The sequence below is a fragment of the Anopheles merus genome, chromosome 3L (genome assembly GCF_017562075.2).
Source record: "Anopheles merus strain MAF chromosome 3L, AmerM5.1, whole genome shotgun sequence".
Taxonomy (NCBI): Eukaryota; Metazoa; Arthropoda; class Insecta; order Diptera; family Culicidae; genus Anopheles; species Anopheles merus.
Genome location: NC_054085.1, coordinates 33,606,538 through 33,627,729, shown reverse-complemented (window position 1 = coordinate 33,627,729; position 21,192 = coordinate 33,606,538). Strand labels below are relative to the sequence as shown.

The following is a 21,192-nucleotide window of genomic DNA, read 5'->3' as shown; positions in this document are numbered from 1 at the left end:
AAAGTTTTCATCCAAAGTTATTAGATTAATATTCATAAGTCTTTTTGCTCCGCGCGAAAATAACAGCGAACAACAGAAACAGATTCTTCCCACGGTATGTTTTTGGAGCTGCAAAGCATAACCCATTCCATCACCGTCTTTGTCCGAAAACCCACAGTTTGCTCGAATCCCTTTCCCGCAACGACTTTTCCCGTCAAAGGATTGTGGGATGATGATGCAACCGTGTCCTTACATTCACTCGCTGCGTTCCCAGTTTACGGATGCTTATTTACAACTACTCGTCTCATTCCATGGAAGCTTCCTGCCCATTGAAGTGAGTGTAACTATTTACTTTTTATCATTTTATGACCTCCGGCTTGAATCGTAAAGAGCTCTCCCGTTTGTGTTTGTGTGCATTTCAATGGGAGTCCACTTGTGTAGCCTTCTTGCAAACAGCATCAGTCACAGTACGAAATGGTGCCAGCTAATGCTACCTGCTTTCATGTTTTGCTTTCGGGATATTACTTTCATTGCACCGGCGCTATCACATTGGGCCTTTAAATCATCGACCAACCGGAACAGATGTCATACACTTGGTAGGGATTTCATTCGTGCACTTTTAAAATCAAAGGGGGAAGATTGTAAAGTATATTGCTGAAGTGACAGTGTTGATGAGGGAACCAGGGGCCAAATGAACATGCTAAGAAGTTTATTTGTAAAATGCAAAAAAAAATATTTATAAAATTCATGAACATTCAAAATTACTAATTCGAGAAGGATGAGAAACAAATTGTTGAAATTTATTCAATTCGCATAATCAACAATTTATTGAAAAATAGATAAATTATTTCCATTTACACAAGAGTTTTGGAAGCTCCATTGAATTAATGCCAGTGCTGCAAAATGTCATGAGCTATCACAAGATGTTCACCACGACATGCGAGTGTTTGAGTCAAATGTGAGTTTTTTTAAGCCGGAAACAGCGCTGCCAAATGCCCCTGTTTCAGTAATCACCAACACTCATGACTGAAACGAAGCTCAAATCAGCTCACGTTTCCAACTGAGATGATCAGAGGTGATACTCAAGCAGCAGCAGTGGATCAATCACATGCTTGTCGAAATTTCGACAGAAAAAATGCTCTTTTGTTTCTTGAAACCACTAGCAACCACCACATATCACCCGTGACTATTGTGATGGTCACAGACAGACAATATCACGACCAAGTGACTGACAAAGAGTTGATTGCACAAAACTGTCACCAAGCATGTGATGGCTACTTGAACTGTTTGAGTCTCACCTCTAAATTATGACAATAGAGCCAGTGACGTTGACAAGATTTGGATTCAGCCGGAATGTGTCATGGCTATGTCACTGACAATTTTGCAGAATCACAGTAAAACAAAGGTGACATGACATGTAGTGACTGACCAGGTGATGGTCGCAAAAATGTCTCCAAGCATGTATTGGTCACACCAATCGAATTGAGTGTCACCTCTGGTCATCTCACTAGTAAGGTGAATACGTGACATGGATTTTGTTTCAGTCAGATTTTCATATGCCATTGACAGTGACTTTTTGCAGCACTGATTATTGTTCTATGTTCATATGCCCTAAAATGCATTTCTGATGTCTATACTCAGTGGGTATAACTCTTACCTTTATGATACAGTAAATCCTAAAACGTCTCTCTCTCTCTTTCTCTCTCTCTCCTGATATTAAAAACGTTCAATGATTGCGATAAATTCAACAAAGTTATGATTTTCACGCGACGATCATATGGAGCGTGCCATAACATCATTCGCAGCTTTCTCTTTCCCTTTCTCTCCCTCTCTCTCTCTTTCTCTTTCTCGCTTTCTCTCTCTCTCTCTCTCTCTCTCTCTCTCTTTCTCTCTCTCTCTCCTTCGTCGCTCTCAATGTCTTCTCTTCAGTAAAAACTGTTTCAATTCATGGTGCACTTAAGCATCAAAGTAACATTTGCCAAAGATCCTTTTACATATCGGCCCGCCTCCTTACGCCTGGGTCCGTTTTATGATTATGAGGTACAAAAAGTTTTCTCCCATCATTTTACAATAACCGTTGCTTGCTCCGAGAACAAAGGAAATCATCGGAACACTCTTTGGCGAGTGAAGTTAGTCCGATTCTAGAGCAGCTCGCCTGACCGCACAGCCCGTAACAGCCACAGCATTCGCGAAGGGCGTGAATTCGTTGAAATAATTACAAACACACAAACACACACAACAAAAACAAGCACAACGATCTACATTCTTGTGTGGTAAAAATTAAAGCAAAACCACCTTTTGATTTCAGTCGCGTATGTATGTGTGTGTGTGTTGTACAGCTTTCTTCATCTCTTATGGTGTGTGGTGAACTTTACCATGTTCGATAGCGTGCCGTCCCGCGCCGCGCTGTACGTATCGCTGCACTTTACGAGCGCGACCGAAGGTTCGCCTTTTTTCATTTGCAGTGAAACGTAAACTTTTGTGGCTACGGTGTGCGATTGTGTCTATAAAATGGTTGCTTTCTTCCCAACCCCACACACATACAACTGTTTAAGGGCGATTCCCTTCTGCACGCGTCGTCGGACAACGGTGAGAGCAGATCGACACTGACAAAGCCTCTTTAAAAAAAACATCCATCTAAAGCGGCCTGCCTCCTACACACCACTCCAATAGCATCAAATAAAATGCCAATCTTTTTGAGGCACCTTGCTCCAAGCTCGAGCACCTCTCCGTCTCATTTAATCTTGGCCTTCGCCGTAGCTAAATTACAAAATGCAATCGAATGTGTTTATCTTGGTTTGTTGTTTCTTTGGTGTTTCGTTCCTTCGAGCTCTTCGATGCCCTCTGTCCTCCCACAATCGGGACAGGCTTTTGAGAAGCACCGTAGCACCTTTTGCACCTTTACAGTGGGAATGGGAAATGGCGAGTAAAAAAAAAAACAAAGACACCCACAAGGGATTGAACCCCGTTGTGATTTGCAAATAAAATCAAATTGATTCACACCAACGCAGCGCAGTAAAACATGATAGGAAGGATGGGCTGCCCCTGGAATCACAACTCCATATGTTTGACGAATAAAATGAAATTGAAAAGATGAACGGTGAGTTAGAGACTGTTCGGTACATCCATTTATTCCTTGTTTTGGTTCGTTTGAGTGAGCTTTTCGAAGGTGGTACTGAATAAATCAGTATTTCTGATCGCTTTGTATCGATGAAGAGTAAGGGTTTTATAGGGCTTGATCTGAATTATGTAAAATTCATCTATTTTTCTTGAGTTTTTCAATTACAGAATAGTCTTTCAAAGTATAAATTACTTACAATCCTCACTTTCCCTACTACGAACGTTGAACAGTACGATCGTTTGTATGGAAAGGAAAGAAGGCGTATTAACGGTGATTGTTTGCACTTAATGCACCATTTTACCTTAATGTGCATCAAATTAAATGAAAAACCGTGCACACATCACTTCACACTCATTCCTTATCGTCTTTTCGTTACTTATATTCTTATATATAAACTATAAACTCTTTATTTATACCTCACCCATTGTGCTGGTACAACTGCAAGCCCTGTTACACGCCCTTCACCAGATTTATAGCGCAATTTTCGTTTTCGCCTCTTGTCGCAAACCGGCCGGCTTTCGTTGCGATTATGTAAATTGCCTCGATTGCAGGCAGTAGCAGCAGCAGCAACGCTAATGAACGAGCAAATAAATTTTAAAACATTCTGATGCTGCCCCATTTTTTTTTTCTCTCGTGAATGCGGCACACGAACGTCTAACCGCATCCCGCACCTGTCGGAAAACGCGCTGCTGATAACTCACTTACACTGCAAATGGTGGTTTGCGATCGCTCGCAATCGTCTTTCCTTCTTTTTTACCGTGCTTTTGCAGCACCCAGCAACAATTAACCTACTTTTGCTAGCAGGAACATAATTCTCGATTCTCGCGTAACGATGCTAGACAATGGGAGGGAAAAAACACCGCTAGGGCTTAAAATCCCTCCAAGCCCTGACTTGACCTTCACAGCTGAGGCTTGAGGCATGAAAAAAGCAGGAAAACGATACCATTACCCGGTGTAAAACAAAACACTGAGTAAAAACATAAACAGCAAGCCGAAATCCCTCCAATTCATTATCACCAATTTGACGTCGGCCACGAACACAGTACACCGTTTTCGTTCGATCGGGCCGTGACTGCGGCAAAAGCATAAAATTCAAGGTTTTTGCTTTTTTTTTGCGTAGAAGGAACTGTGTTTGGTACTATAAAAGCTCCCCGCCCTCGGATTTATGATCCCCTGGATCGAATTAATGGCTGTAGGGCTTTACGAGTACCACCGTCCGGCCAGTGCACCATTCTTATGCAGCCAACGGTCGAAACATCCTTTTTTCCGATTCGGCGGGAGATAGTAACGATTTTAACCCGCGCCTTCCCTATCCAGCGCGTACACGCTCGCTGGTCAGTGATACGTAAGCGATGGAACGTATTATCATTATCATCGCCATCATCGATTAAACGCGTTAAACGTTTAACGGACCGTTGACATGCTGCTCGGTGAGGCGCATCGACCAGAGTGAGCTTAAATGAGTTGAGTTGAGGAAACCGAAATGGCTCACTGAACTGCAATGCCGTGATAGGCGTGGGATATGCCAGGAGATTGGTACCTAAAGGAGGTAAAGTGTCTGAAAATTAAATTGATGAGTTAATTAAACGCGTTGTCGAAAAGCTTCGCATAAAATGATATAAAAATATGGATCAATAATTCATGATATTTTATTCGATGAATCATTCGTTTACTTCGTTAAAAATAAAATGCGATAGAGTAGAATCGACACATTAAAAACTCATAGGATTCCCAAAAACGTTATAAAAATACTTTTTAAAAATCGTTTAAAAATGAATTTCTATAAAACCTTCCTAAAATATGTTTTTATGTATTTTTGGAAGATTTTTAAATACCTACTACCATGCGCCTCCTTTGCGTGCAGTGTGCTATTTTATTATATTTTATTGTGTTATTAACTTTATCATATAAAGTAACAAACAGTTAACCTTTTAAACTGATCTATAAACGACAAAATAATGCAGTTAATAAATATGTAGTGAAAACGATATTCCCTCAGATTAGTTTATACAATATTGCTTGCTTCATAAGATAGTGTATTCCTTTTATTTGAACTTTAATCGTTCAATTATACACACACACAATCAAACGCTACTGATGATGCCGTTAAACTTTGATCCATCAAACGCCAACAGTCAAGCGGCAAACCGAGCGCCAAATGCACAATCACACCACACACCACCCACATGCGCCTCCATCCCATTCACCAATCAAGCTCAAACGTCTCTCTCTCAGCATTCATCATCCATACGCTCTCGTTGATTTGATCAGTGGTAAAATTTTGTAAACACTTTTCAACTCCTTGCTCCCCCACACTCCCCACGCGCTCCGACAACTCGCCGTCACTGGCAGCATTAAACTGCTATTTCAAGCTTTTAATGGTAGTGAAACACGCCAATTTACGGCACGCCAGCGGCAACTGGGTACAGAACGCGCAACATAAACGCGCAATATTGAATAACGTATTATACCGATACGGACGGTAGTCGTGCGATGGGTGTACAGGGAGGGGGACATGGGAAGGAGAGTGGGCATGGTTCTGTTATAAAACAAAGAAAGGCACCATAATTGAATCCCCGCCAACGCAGCACCTGCTGCTCTGGCGCCGCCGGTTCCGATACGCCCGGCAGCGAATGCGAGGGCGAAAGCGGAAGAAATAAAGTGTCACGGAAGCCAGCAAAACCTTCGATGGACTGTTACTCACCCACCTGTATACACACACACACACACACACGCTGGAAAGAGCACTCAATCCAGCAGTGAAACCCGTCGGCTAAAAAAAAAAGCAAAAATAAAAAATCCCGAGCTTCATCCCACCTGTTTGCTCGCGTGGCATTAATAATAACAACCAGCAGCACAGACAAAAATGACACGAAATCATACCAAAAGCTACCATACCATCCTGACATATGACGCCCGCACCTTTCCCGTGCCGTTGCGATAAAGTTCGTTCCTTTTTTTTTGTTCTAAAACAGTTAGTACAGTCCCAGTCTCAGGAGTTGCACGCTCCGAGCGGTACACGCCTCCACGCCCTTTGACAGACTTCAATAGCTTCGATAGCAGTGCTGCTGCTGCTGCTGGATGACAAGTACAACGGCTCAAGGACGGATTTTTCTTCTGGGTGGGATTAAAAAATGACTTCTTCATTGTGTGTGTTTTGTTTCCACTCCACACCCCGCCCTCCCGCCACACGTTGTCACACGCCTCATAAACACAAAGTCACTCGTCGCCAGCGCTCTCCACCGATCCCCGCCATCGTTAGTCATTTGGGTTGATACTTTTCATTTCCATTTCGCACAACCCGTTCCTCTTCCTCTGCCCTCTGTTTAAGCTTTGTTTCACAGTGTCCTTTTTTGCCTCTGTCTCACCACGAACCCGCTTAAAGGCAAGGCTTAGTTGAGTTGTACTTTTTCCTTCCCAAAAACGTTGTGTTTTCTTGCGCGCCGAATGCTCGGTTCGTACTGGCACACTGCTGAGAGGTTTGTTTCGATGTTGTTTTACCGAATAGAATAGAAAACAACACACGACACACTGGGCGGTGGGAAAGAATAACGAAAGCAAAACCCGGTACTACCCCTGGCACGGAAGCAACACAATTGCCAACTCGCAACAAGAAAAGACATAATAAAGATGTATAAATAACGTGGTAGCAATGTCGCAATGGTAGACCGTCTACACCCGTCAGCTCATTGTCCGCTCGTTGGCACGTATTGTTTCTGGGGCTCTTCATTTCTTGTTGAAAAAAAATAATAACAACAGCAACTGTATTGGAAACTGTCACAAGCACATTATTATTTGCTTGAACTTGAAGATATACTTGAAGGATGTATTGGGAATGAGAAAAGGAAAGCACAAACACAAACTGATTATAAGTGAGTACGAGGTGCATTAATGTTCATTTGCCCCGAAAACCACTCAGCATCGCTCGGGTCGGCTTGAAAGCGTTTTCCTTTCCATTTCAAAAAAAGGGATACAGCCATTCTGTGCTGTGAAATACTGCGTGCGGTATGGAAATCCTTTTACAAACATTCCTCCATCACGGCTCGCACACACTTCAAGGGCAACCACAGCGTGGCAAAGCAAGCGACGAACCGGTTGAGCAGGAGGGGGCGGGAAGTTTATTGTTTGATTTCGACTACACCTGGGCGTACGTGCACACGGTTCAATACCGTTGGTAGCGTTCCTTTTACTCACACACGCAGACACACACTCTCTCACCACTCATACCGACCGATGATCCCAACCGTGATTACAATGACGCAGCCATAAAGAATCGCTTTACGCGATACGCGCTTTCGTGCTTCGCTCGCTCGGTACACGCTCTACAGGTTGACACTGATTGCAGGGCTGAACCGAGGGAAAGGGTTTATGTGAAAGAAAGAGAGAGAGAGAGAGAGAGAGAGGGAGAGAAAGTGGGGAAGGAAATGGTAGGTTTTTATTTCCACCGCCTGCTTGCAACGCTCTCTCTCTCTTTCCCGGTTCGCGCCCTACCCATGTTCGGTGAATCAACGTGAAGCTTTTCATCGATTTTCCTTTCCCTTCCCGTGATTTTGGGGCGCGAAAGTAACACACGCACACACACATAACATATACTCTCACTCAATATGGTTTGCACGGTACACGTTCATGGTCAAATAGGGAACGGACGAAGCAAAAAAGCCAACTCACAGCAGCAGCAGCAGCAGCAGTAACAAAAAAGCTCCGTGGTCATCGTGGCCAGTCGACTGAAAACTAACATTAAATTACCCTTGCGATGAGCGGCACATACATGTAGTGTGTGTGTGTAAGAGAGTATGTCGAGCACAAATGTCGACATTTGTTAAGGTCCTTTCGATGCCCGTTTTTTTTTTAAACATGCTGACTCAATAGATTGCAGTTTTTGGAGGAAGTGCAATGAGTGGAGGTGGGGTGGGAATGGGACACCGTCTGACAGTAGCGCCGGTGGTATAATGGTGTTATTGAAATGAAGTTTTTATTGTCGCCTGCGCCGTGCGCGTGTTGGTGGAATATGCTGCTCGCAAATTATTCATTCCGTTATAATAATGAACGAAAGTTGAGTATCGGCCGTTACGGCTTCCCGCTTCTCGGGGTGTTTTGTTTTTTTTTCTTTCTTCTCTTTTTGCTGGTTCTATTTTCATTTGTTTCAGTGGGGCATTGCTCGCGTACTGGCTTTTTTTTTTCTAAGTAAGAATAACAATTGATTCCTAGAATGTTAGGTTTACGGTATAATTAAAGAATTGCTCAGTACGGTTTTTACCTGGAATTTTTGCTTAGAAACCGGATTTAAATAATTACGTATTGCTGTTCCTTATATCTTTTTGGGTTTATTGGTCCTGAATATTTATTTTAAGTACCAATTTTTATATAAACGGATTAATTTGCCCTAAATTAATTAATAACAACGTATGCTGTAACTTTGCATACCTTCAGGCGCTGAGAAAAATCGGCGTGAGATAATCTTTTATTTTATTCTTTCGCCCTGACTTGCCGTATCACTTAAAGGATTATTTACCTATATCAACAATTACAATACATTTATATTGACTGCCTTTACTACTATATTTATTTTTGCTGGGGCCTTTTCATTCAGAAGCAGTGGCGATAAAAATCAACCTTCGAAATACATACACCTTGGGATAAGCCCACCTGTATATTATACTCACTTTGATAGCTACTCGCGAACTGCAAACAGCAAGGCAACCTGAAATTTCAGGTTACGATCTTAAAAGGGAAAGGGGCATATTTACCCTCTATTAGCATACTTTCAGGCGCAAAAAGAGCTTTTACGATCTTTTTCAACGACTTCTTGCTGCCATACAGCTCAAAAATCAAAACTGTAGCACACTTAACACAATCGATTTTCTTATCAATACACAAAAAGGTCTTCTTGGCAAAAGAACAATGCTAAAAAATACAAGTTTAGTTTAAAATTCCTATTGATATTTTTTAATTTTGTTTTGAGTAAAGACTAAGAATTAATATGCGTCATTAAATTATGAAAAAATTAAATTAGTAAATTATAACACACCACTTTCTTACAGTAATTTGTAATCCTCAGTTGAGATAAATAGCATTATGAAACGGATTACTCGAATTTGCATTGCGCTTCTATGCTGAGCAGCTGAATTAATTCCATTGAATAACCTCCTCCATATTCTACACAAGTAATAAAAATCAATAAACCCTACCCGCTCCCCTTAAGTATGTGCTGCATGGCGGCCTGAATGAAACCCCTTCAGTCCAACCTTTTTTCTCAGCTCACGCGTTCTTGCTTTACCTCGTTTTGCAATTGAAAAGTGCAATTTATCGAACTGCAGCTTCCCACCACCCGAAGGATCCCGATCATCCGGTCGCTCTTTTATGTGCGCTCTGCAGTTGCATAAACCCCCGGACGTGCATCAAGTGAAGAGGTGGGGGGCATGCAGCTCGCAACAACCAGCTGCTAGTGCTAGCGATCGTATTTATTTATGTCCGTACTCTTCCGTTACACTTCCGATCAATTTATCCGCATTTGGCCCGCCTTGGCAGAGGGCAGAGTCTAGCGTGTGTTTCGTATTCGATCCGTGTGTGTGTGTGTGTGTGTGTGTGTGTGTGTGTGTGTGTGTGTGTGTGTGTGTGTGTGTGTGTGTGTGTGTGTGTGTGCTCAACGCAGACGCAAGGCGCCTGCCGAAACACGGCATCCAGAACACAGCAACGCCACAGAAAAAGGCTGGCAGAAGCAGCAGAACGACCAGCAGCAGTACAGAAAAGGAAGGAAAAACAATCTACTCCGAGCGTCGGAAAGCCGAATAGGAAGTCTAATAACTTTATCGGATCGAAGTTTTGCGCACCGACAGGGCGATACATGGCGTTGACGGCGGCGTGCGGTTTGTGGATGGGGATCCACAACCTCCCAAAGCGCGGGGAAGGCAGTTGGCAGTTGGCCATGTTCGTTGAGACGGGGCAGCAGCACCGTCATCGTCGTCGGTGAGGGGATTGGGGCTGATGGGCTGCTCGGTCAAATGCACCGAAATAATAGTGGCACGCTACATGTTTTCCAGAAATAACAGACGGCGCCTCCCTCCCCCGAAACCCATTTCCTTGTCAATATTGACCTGAAAAGCCTTTGCTGAGGGCCAATATTCAATATCCTACTTTGCGAACGGCGAGAATGGCTCGTTCCCTAAACGATCCCCCGTACTAAAAGCCTCCCGAGCCCGACGCTTGATGTTTGGCCTCGCTTGATTTGCACTAAATATTTTCATAAATCAACCTCAACCTTGTCTGCAAGTTCACCGATGATCGCACCACTTCCGATAGAAACCCGCCCGAGCAGAACCAAACACAACCAGATGTCGCTGCAGAATGTTCCCATCGGAAGCGCCGGTCGAAAATGCTGCATCAGAGCACCGTCCGTCCGCTTCTTTCCGCTTCGAGTCCGGCAAGCGGCCAATTGGCCACTCAACGGTCGAGCTGGATGGAGGGTTATTGTGTTTTGCATACTCACCCGCTCGGGGGGAAAACTGACGGTCATGCCCCCTTTGGGAGCGTCAAGCCAAAACTGCATACGCTGGCAAACTGCAGCACAATCGTAAAACGAAGTTCAGTTCGATTGCCCGCAAACCCCGCAAAGCAACAGCAGGGAACATCTACATTAACCATCAATAATCCAAAACACATACCCTCGGGAAACTTGGGGCGGGAGGGGGGGAATAGTTTTTTTCTTCTTTTTTTTTCTTTTTTTGGATCGGTCCCACTTTACTGATGCTCACTCACTGCTTTCGTGTCGTTTGTCTCGTTCCAGCACGAACGGCTTCAGGTGCCAGCTGGTTCCGGCTTCTCGTTGTTGCTGACGTGGCAAAACTTATAGAAAACGTTTGGGGATGAAAACATCGATCGGAACCGAACACCGACAGCAACAGGATGCAGGTGAGTTGGCTTGTATTTTTTGTGTGTGTATAAAACTACCAAAGGAAGTGGTTTCTGGTTGAAGGGTGTACTACGAAGGTTTCCTTCGTTCTAGCTTAAAGATTGATTGTGCTAGCATGAGAGTCAGCAAGATTGATGGGAACTTTTAAGCAGTAAAACATTCAAAAGAAAGCTTACTCGTGCTTTAATTCTTACTCCTGTTTAAAGTGGCAGTTTTCCGAGTTTTTAACTGCTTTGCTGTAGGGGTATGACTTTCATATTAAAATGGATAAAAGATCAGACAATCGGTCTGCTATTACATCAAACAATTTCAAAATATTTACTTAAACAATCTCTTGTACGTTTTAGCCGCATGATAAAGAAGATAGTTTTAATATCGTTTGTTCGGCAAGGTCTTTTTGAGATACAATCCTTCAGTTCCAGTTTATACTGCGAGTGATAACGACGATACTGTTATTTATATTTATCTTTATTTATATTTTTAAGATAGGCATGTTAGTTTGGTAATAGATAATTTAATAATCAAAATATCTTTTTTAGTTGGAGGTTTTACGATTAATATCAACGTTATACATAAATATGATAAACGTTATATTCTAGTCTCATGAGTAGGTAGTAGTGAATATGTTTTAAACATGAAAATAGATACATACCAACTACTATTAATGTATTTATGACTAACGTGATAATCACCGACAGAAAATGTTGGGCGTCCAAGTGTTGGTTAAGGAAAATGTCACCAACCATGTGATGGACGTTCCAACTGCTTAAGTCTCACCTCTGATCATCACAGTAGAGCTGGCAACGCTGACATGTATTTGTTTCTGTAGGAATTTATCAAAGTGACTGACCAAGCGTTGATTGCTCAAAAGTCACCAAGCATGTATTGATCAAACTATCTGTTTGAGCATCATCTCATGATTATCACAATTGAGTACGCGACGCTGACATGGACATTGTTTCGGTTAGAATTTGTTAAGACATAAACAGTATCACTTTGGGTTTGAATGAGCTCAGAGCTTTGTTATGTACATTGAACATTTATCTAGTTTCTTGTGCTGTAGTTGTGTATACACGTTCGATTAACACTTTAAGCGCCGTGTCATATAAATTCGCATGACGGTTTTGCTCATCGTTCAGCTTTGCATCTGACGCTCAGTGATTCTCTTGAGAACGAATGAGGTAGGAAAGAGAGAACGAGAACGACATGTGCTACGCCACTTATCGCAATGAAACAAAAGAGTGATAACAATGGCCCGGTAAACTGTCGCTCTCATCGCTCTCTTGCCATGCGCTACGTGCTCACTCAAAAACTGTGACGTCAGGCCGGCGGTCAAAGTGTTAAAGTACGGGATGGTTGGCATATTACATATGTTGTAAATCTTGGCTGTTTTAATAGTTTAAGTGTATTTTGTATTCTTCGTAATTTGATCTTATGTGTTGTAGCACAAGAATTCCATAGTGAGAATGCTTAGGTTATATTGGAGCTTATGACATTAGTACAAAGCACGAGCTTATTACTAATATTCAATTGACATAACATTCTTTTGTCAATCTTAATCTAATCTATTCAAAAGCAAAAGAGCCAGATTAGTTAAAAAAAATACTTCCCACTTCGAAGTGGAAGTTTTCCAATATTTCACACCCTTTTAATCCAGTTAGAGACCAAAACGCTTGCCCAATTTAATTTCCGACTGTCCTCCCGGCAAAATGTTCAACTGGTTGCACAAATTCAATTCCATTTCTACTGCCCGACACATCCAGTCCCATTGCCCGAGCATCCCTTTACACAATTGCCGAGATAAAAAAAAAACTCCAATTCAAATGCATAAACGTACGTGTGCCGTCTGGGAAAGTTGTACGTCAAACCCGAAAGCGTTTCACAAACTAAATTAACAAAAACAAATGCTTTCGCAAACCACTTTGTGCTGCCACAAAAACCACCACCACCACCGGGTGCAGTGATTTCTCTCACACGAAATGATCATCATCATCACCACCATCATCATCATCATCATCTTCCCAGTTGGGTGACCAAGAAAAGTGGACTTTGTGCAATCTTTCCGCTCGCAATTTTTGCTCCACTTGCCACTTCACGAAACACTTTTATCCATTTTTCTTTCACCTTTTGAGGAATGTGGCTCCATTCTGCTTGCCAGCAGCCGCCCAAGCAGTAGGAGGAAAAAGGCGCCCCGATATGAAATATGAACGCATTCCACGCTCACACACAAATTGTTCATAGTTTGCACAAACAATGAGCGTTCCTGTTTGGTGAACAGTTTCAGCTTGGCCTGACAGGAAGGGCGAAGGGAGCAGCTCCTCTTCAGCTATATCTACCTAACATACTTACCCTACCCGTAGACCCGCCGACGTTGGTAAAGGGGATAGCGGGTGAATATTGCCCGCGCCAGATAGGTGGCAGCCCGGTGGCAGTGGTTTTCGCGCTGAACACTTGCGCAAAACTAGATAAATAATTCAGATGCCATTCCAAAGCTACTGCTCGTTCCCGCACCCGTTTCCTTGGCATTCGTGGCGTTTCAGGAAAAAGCAAAGCCCCCGCTCCCCTTTCCCTCACACACTGGATGGAGCTGGTGTACGAGCTGCTAAATTTAAAGTTATGTTTTCTTAGTTCCTCGTACCGCGCGGGTTCCTGCCGTTTCTCGGTTACTGTCACATAACTGTCTCCTTCCTCGAGCAGCTGATAAATCACGCTCAATGCTCGAGTCAACGAGCCGTGTGTGTGTGTGTGTGTGTGTGTGTGTGTGTGTGTGTGTGTGTGTGTGTGTGTGTGTGTGTGTGTGTGTGTGTGTGTGTGTGTGTGTGTGTGTGAGCGTGTGGCTTCTTATCCTTGCTATCATCGGGTCAAGGGTAAATCAAGTCTGATAAAGACGATATTCAACCTACGAGGTTAGCATGCGAACGCACCCGACCGGCAGCTCCTCGCCCGATCAACCATTAAGCCGATGTTGATGGAAATTAAATTACAAAATAATCACGACTGGCAGACTTTTTCTTTTTGCTGGTCTCATGCCCCGGAAGCGCTAACAGTCTGAATTCTGCCATTTGCCTGCGAGCCATGCAAAAACCGAACGTTTGGGTTGATTGAACAGTTGATACACTATTTTTGAAACGATGATGCATAAAGTCGCTAAATTATTTTTTTAGTATGTACCTTTATTTCGATACTTATTTGCGTATTTTTAAAACATCTTATCTTATATGTTTTGTGAAGTTTGTTTACATTGTGAATAGTTCAATCAATGATTAATCTTTCTGAATACTTTATAATGCTACGTCATAATCCATCAAACCACAAACACGACATGAATTGCTTAATTTCCCCAAATTCATTCATAATTTCAGAAAATATGCCAGCTTTATAAAATTATTAGAAAAATCTGTAAACAAAGTGCATAAATATTATAACATGTTATTAGCAAATCATCTAAATAACGATTATTGACAGATAATTGCTGAAGCGTGGAAAAAAAACTAGGACATTGGTGTAGGTAAACATACCAAGAGCAAACAAATATTGTAGACAGAAGTAGTAGCGACTGCATTAGCTGTAGTGTTTAGAGACTCAAAAAGCTTTTAAAGTACTTAAAGTACTTTTAAAGTACCCAAAAAAAAATAAAAAAATTGCTGTGCACCAAACTTCCCTATACACCTAAACGTGAAAACTCTACACGCGCCAAACGACCGAAACGACCGAAAATTACGCGTGGGACTGTGGACGGATGTAGTTAAGCGCACAAACTGCAACAAAGCACGGACTCATTTTTCCCTGCCAGCGCAATAAACAACGTAAAATGGCTACCGGAAATAAAACATGCCGCGGTACCACCCCCGGCACGCTAACCATGCGCCCCCGAATACTCGTGCTCGTGCTCGTATGCGACACTGTTGCGGTGTGTTTGCAAACTGGGGATCCTTTGAAGCTATTTTTCCATGCTTTACTGGTAGCCCTAGTTCTACTGCTGAAACCACTACTACTTCCGCTGCAGTTACCAGTACGCTCGCGCCGCCGGTGAACCGATCGCCGGGCTGATGCGGAAGTGATTGAATTTTCAAAACTCAATCATCATTAGCGTTCGAGTCGGTGGTGCGGGAACAGCCGGGAACGAAATAATTCGTAATTAATTCATAAACCAGCGGGTCGCCGGTTTAAGTACACACATGTGTGAGAGGCAGCATGTGTGTTGACGTGTTTGAGGTGTGATTAGAATCACGTCTAATACACGGTCGAGCCATTGCATGCAGGTGGCTGAAGTAGGGGGATATTGGAATACGCTGCTGGGGAAAGATTGATGGCAAAAGTATCGCGCTCACACGTCACGATGTTTTCCATCTTGCAAAAGGCTAGGAAATCAAAATTCAATTTTTACTGCTTACCTTTCACGGCACGCAGAAGGATCAATCATTGCGCGAGGCTCACGTCCAACAGCACATTGTGGTGTACTTTATCGAGTGGTATATGGTAAACATACTGCCCCGCATGCTTTGTGATTCTGATTCATTTTGACTTTAAGTAAGAGGTATTGATTTTTTTTCGAGCTATTGTGCTTTTGTCGACGAGACGTTCGACTCGTTTATCTGAAAGATGCTGACCTTGCTAAGGGAATAAGGAATAAATAAATGCTTTAACTACTTTAATGTGATTTGCCACACGAGAAGAAGAATTAAGCAAGACAGCGAGTCCTTTATTTCAATTGAAAAAAAAAACAGATATTAGGGTAATTTTCCATCTGTGGCACACTTAACGGAACAGTCAACATATTTTGTATGTTTGAGAGGGATAAAACCACAATATTCTTGTTATATGTGTCCAGCATATAGTACATGAATAGTACATAAAACACAGTCAAAATAATGGCACGGTGAGAAAAGGAGGCTTTGGCCTGTGCAATAAATAGAATCGAACACTATCTTTGTTCCAATAATTGAACACTGGACTAAAATAATTGTTTTTATTGTCTATAAGTAATAAATATGATTATCGTGAGAACTAATTATCTTTGTTCGATTTCTATCAAAATATACAGTTTAGGTAGTATACAAGGTGAAATAAACCTTATTTTGTGTGGCACAATTTATTTATTTATTTATTTATTTATTTCATATATAAACCGACGGACCATCATGTCTAATCGGCAACCTTATAATTAAATTAAGGAGCATATAAATAAACATCTAGTTATAAGCAAACATTACATGTGACGTAGACGCAATTTCTCCTTGAACGTGGAAGTAGACATACTAAAATCGAACAAATCTAACACTTCATTGAACTCGAGGGACATACGTATAATAGGGTGTCCCTGGCTATGGTTGTTGCGGGTACGCGGAACACGGAGATGGAAATTGGATCTAAGAATCCGACAGGGAGCGAACAAATTGATGCTGGCTAGTAATGCCGGGGAATCGATCTCTCCGTTAAGGAGCCGAAATATGAAAAGGCATTGGGCGTTTTTACGTCGAGAGCAGAGTGGTTCAAGTCCGAGAAGCAGACACCGCTGATGGTAGGTGGGCCGAGCGTGGTGGGATTGCCATGGAAGGAGTCGAACCGCGTACCTGGTGAGTCTCCGTTGAATGGCTTCGAGGCGATTGATGTCACCAACGCCAAGCGGGCACCAGATCGGACAGCAGTACTCCAGGCACGACCTTACGATGGCACAGAAGATCGATTTGACGCACATGGGATCGGTAAACTCGCTACAGGTCCGCGTAATTAAACCAAGTAGCTGATTTCCCTTCGCAACAACGCTATCAATGTGAGGGCGAAATGACATCTTCTGATCGAGTAGCACCCCCAGATCACGGATACATGTCGTGCGAGCCAAAGCCGTGTTGAGCATAGTGTATGTAAACGTGATGGGGTGACGGGCTCTGCTGAATGATATACACTGGCATTTATCAGCACACACTTGGAGAGCGTTTCTGCTGCACCAGCTATCCAGATTCTCAAGGATCGTTTGAAGGCGTACACAGTCACTGTCGTTTCTAACTGGAGCGAATATTTTTACATCGTCGGCGTACATTAGGTGTTGGCCTGGCGGTAAAACGAAAGATAGATCATTAATATAGATGAGGAAGAGTAGCGGTCCCAAATTACTCCCTTGAGGCACACCGGAGGAGCTGGTGAAAGAGTGAGAACGATGAGATCCTATACTTATGTAGTACGAACGACCAGTTAAATATGAACGCAGCCAGGTGATGTGCCAGTCGAGGAAACCGAGTTTTTTTAGCTTCGAAAGTAGAATATCATGAGAAATACTATCGAACGCAGCCCTGAAGTCGATATATACTGCATCAACTTGAGTACCACGATCCATGTTGTCGAAGCAGTAGCCAACAAATTCAGCAAGATTTGTGGTGGAAGATCTCCTTGGGAGAAATCCATGCTGACTAGGGCTCATATAGTTTTGAACTGCTGTGAGTAGCGGATTGTATAGAATGAGCTCAAACACCTTTGCACAAGCGCATAGGGATACAATGCCACGATAATTACTAGCATGAAGTCGACTGCCTTTTTTATGGATAGGAATCATTCGCGCGTGTTTCTAGGACTCAGGATACGTGCCACGCATAAGGGAATCATTAAATATTTTGGCAAGAATGGGTGCGAGTGATTGACGGCAGTACTTCAATATGTATGCGGGAATATTGTCAGGTCCAGATGATGTAGATGGTTTTATTGAGTTTTATAGATGGCGTTGAGTGTGCGCGCAATTAATGCTTCGTCAATTGTGGGTATAATAAAATCGATAGCATCCGATGGAGTATTGCGGGTGGCCTCAGCTAGTGTGTTAGGATTGCGAACAGGAAGGGTGAATGCATCAGCGAAACGATTGGCGAGAGTGTTGCAAATATCGGATGTATCGATACTAGTTTGGCCATTGTAGCTCATTGACGGAGGGATACTTCTTATATTGCGCCGTTTGTTCCAGAAGCTCCAGAACCGTGTCGGCTTAGAAAATAGCTGCCTTTCAGTACGGCGAATGAAGGAGCGGTAGAGCACACGATTATGTCGACGATAATTGTTCAGTGCATCGAAAAAAATTCTCCTATGCAGCGATGATCTCGTTCTACTGTAATCCGCGTAGGCTTTTGATTTTTTAGCTAACAATTTAGCTAACAATTTAGCTAACAATTTAGCGGTTTAGCTAAGAACAGCATACATTTGGATCGAAATCAGTTGAAATATATTCATTTGTCCTTAAAAATCGAAAAATTGCTCTTTTTAAAATAAAACAGTAGAATATGCGGCAGAAATGCTCAATGTACAGGGAAAAATTACTAACTTTCTAACTTTTATCAATTTTTCATAATTTTTTGGAAAAAACAGTAATACATACGCAGTGCGCAACAATGGAAAAACTACCCTATTTGTTTTACAGTAAATAACATTTTATAGATGTTTTTTTTTTTTGAAATAATTTAAGTAATATTTTGGTGTTCAAAAATCGTTCAAATTTAGTATTTTATTTATATTTAAACTCCTTCATATAATTTAAATCAGTTTACGTACGATAATTTACAATAAAATGATAATACTTATTGCCCTCGTGTGCCGAGTAATAAAATGTGCCGAGAACATACGTTAAGTATTATGATCGAGAAGCATTATTCAACGACTGCTGCCGCTTCCAATTACATTTTGATTGCTTTTTGTCATTTTCACCACAAACAGGCATCATTTGCACAAAACAATCAAACATTTTCATTTCCATAAACGTTTGTGGTGGAGACTTTTGCAGCGATGGGCGGGGACAAATTATCCAACAATACCTAAAATAAATGCCCTTGCTCATTAGCATTATGATCCCATTTTCCAATTAAACAATCGCCTCACAGAGCCGGACCGTTACCTACACAGACAGGGGGGGGGGGGTGTGCTCAGAGGAGTCAGATGAACTTCGCCGTAGCATTCACCACTGAATGGGACACGTTTGCCGGCCAGGTGTTAATTTAATTTACCGTACGATTACCGTTTTCATACGTTAAATACCTCAATTTATTCGCTTGCCTGCCAGTTGATGTGGGTGCTGTGGGTTAGGTGTTTGTTACAATGTTTCGCACGCAGCAGCAAACGGTGCAAACTGCACTTTACTAGACCGTTCATTATCCTACCAATTTTAAAACCCTCCACCACCACCAACACCACCACCACTGCTTCCAAGTTGGCACAAACGACCAGGCGGCTCCATTGTGTGACTTTTCCCATTCATGTCACACCACACTCGATTGCGCATCCGAAACAAAGCTTCCGACTGAGCATTCGAACCAAACCATTGGAAGGGTGGGCATGGGGATGCAAAAAACATGGGAGGAAAGCATCAAACATTGGTGACTCCCAGTGGGTTGTGCGCTCGCAACTACATATCTGCATCGCAAATGGAGCCAATGCATATTTACCCGCAAACCACCACTACCGGGGGCCGGAGATAATATTTCAACTGCAATTAGTCCACCGGGACCGGCGAAACCGAAACGGCCCAGTAATGGATCGTCGGTGAAATCGAGCTCCTGCTGGCATCGGATGCAGTTCATTAACGAGCTATAACTGACACGGCCAGCGCATGTGACGCTTCCCCTGTTGCTGTTTGTTCACGCATGAAGGGATATGTAAATATGGCGCACGGCTTGATACTACGCTCGAGTAGCTGCAGCGGTACGTGGGTGCATACAATACGTTTCATTATATGCGCATGATACTGAGCAACAAAGAAACTTTCCAACAAAGAATGTTCCACCAACCAATTGCTTGGTTTTGGGTTTGGAAAGCGTACGATGAGCCGTTTCTTGTCGTCACGCACACCACTGATTGCGTGGTTTTTCTCATCATCCAATCGTGGAAAGCGTTCCAAGAAAGCTGTTTTGCTAGCAAAAAAGCTTTCCGACGTGTTCCACCGGCTTCAAAAGACAAAGGCATTACAAAATCACTACCGCCACCAACGCCCCATCATCGCGGTTCGGGCGGGCTCGAATTAAGCGCAAATAATCGTGATAATCATCGACCGCCTGCCAATATTGCGCCAATACCCGCGTGGCTACCGTTTACCGGAATTAATTTCCCCAGCGACACATATTTTCACTTTCATTTTGGCGCGCTCCCGGGCACAGTGTGTAAGGCGAGTAGATGGGATACCCTGCACTGCATATACTGCCTGTGCAAGAAATCGGCACAAACCATTGAAAGAAGAGAGAAAGAGAATCGACACCGTTACGGAAAAGGAAACACTTCTTCGATCAGGTTCACTCCAATGGAACGGTATTGGGAGAGAACAGTGAAACGTGGTGGAAACCATGAAATGAAACCGCGTCGAGTGGCATCGGTAAGGTAAAAGGAAACCTACCGACACCCTACGGTACGACAATGGCACGCCGGGAAGGGCGATTTTTGGGGTTGTTACAAAATGGAAGCTTTTCATTCCCTTATTTCAATTGCAGTCTGTTGCTGTAGCTCAAATGACTCGTTAGCACCATGGTGGAATATGGTGGACGATGGGGAAAAGCAGACACTTCTGATCGACTCGAAATTTGCATGAAAACGAAGTTTAACAATAAGAGTTATTTGTTTTAATTCAGCTTTTGTCCTCTTGAGACAATCTCATTTTATTGGCAAATTTTTTGTTTTTTTTTTTGTTTTAAGTTTTCTTTATAGAGTTTTTACTGGATTAACTCTACATTATTTCCCATCAACTTCTATTCATTATCCACATTATTTTACACATGTTTTAGCAGGTTTCAAACAGATTAAAAATTCAACATGAATCAAAAATCTGCCGACCGATTTACTTCACATATTTGTCAAATATATTTGTCCTCAGCAGCAATCGGAAAACATTGCGACCGAAGGAACCAATTTCTACAAACATGTTCGTAGAGTTCTATGTGAAGAACCAATCTGAAAAACCAAGAGAATAACTGTGTGAAAGTTTTTTTAGGGTGTATGAACGGTTAAAAGCCGCCATCTCAAAATCAAAGAGCTGTACTTGGCTGGTCTTCAGTCAGCAGTTCACCTCAAAGAACCTGTCGCGACGGACTAAGCTGGGACTATGTAGCACCTATATAGTACCTGTACTCGCACACGCCTCTGATACATAGACACTGTCCAAAGCTGACGGAACCCTCTTGGCCGCGTGCGAGACGAAGATGCTCAGAAGGTTCCTTGGTCTCGT

The 21,192-nt window shown here is 42.6% G+C and overlaps 1 protein-coding gene across 5 annotated transcripts in view; it reads left to right on the top strand.

The window, feature by feature from the left end:
• The window catches only part of LOC121600356, a 131,304-nt gene that overhangs the window by 99,510 nt on the left and 10,602 nt on the right, over positions 1-21,192 (top strand). For all 5 annotated transcript variants that reach the window (XM_041928854.1, XM_041928856.1, XM_041928857.1 and 2 more), the window contains one exon: positions 10,884-11,008. In XM_041928854.1, the coding sequence (XP_041784788.1) occupies positions 11,003-11,008 (6 nt within the window). In that variant the 5' untranslated portion in view covers positions 10,884-11,002. The remainder of the gene's footprint in view (positions 1-10,883; positions 11,009-21,192) is intronic.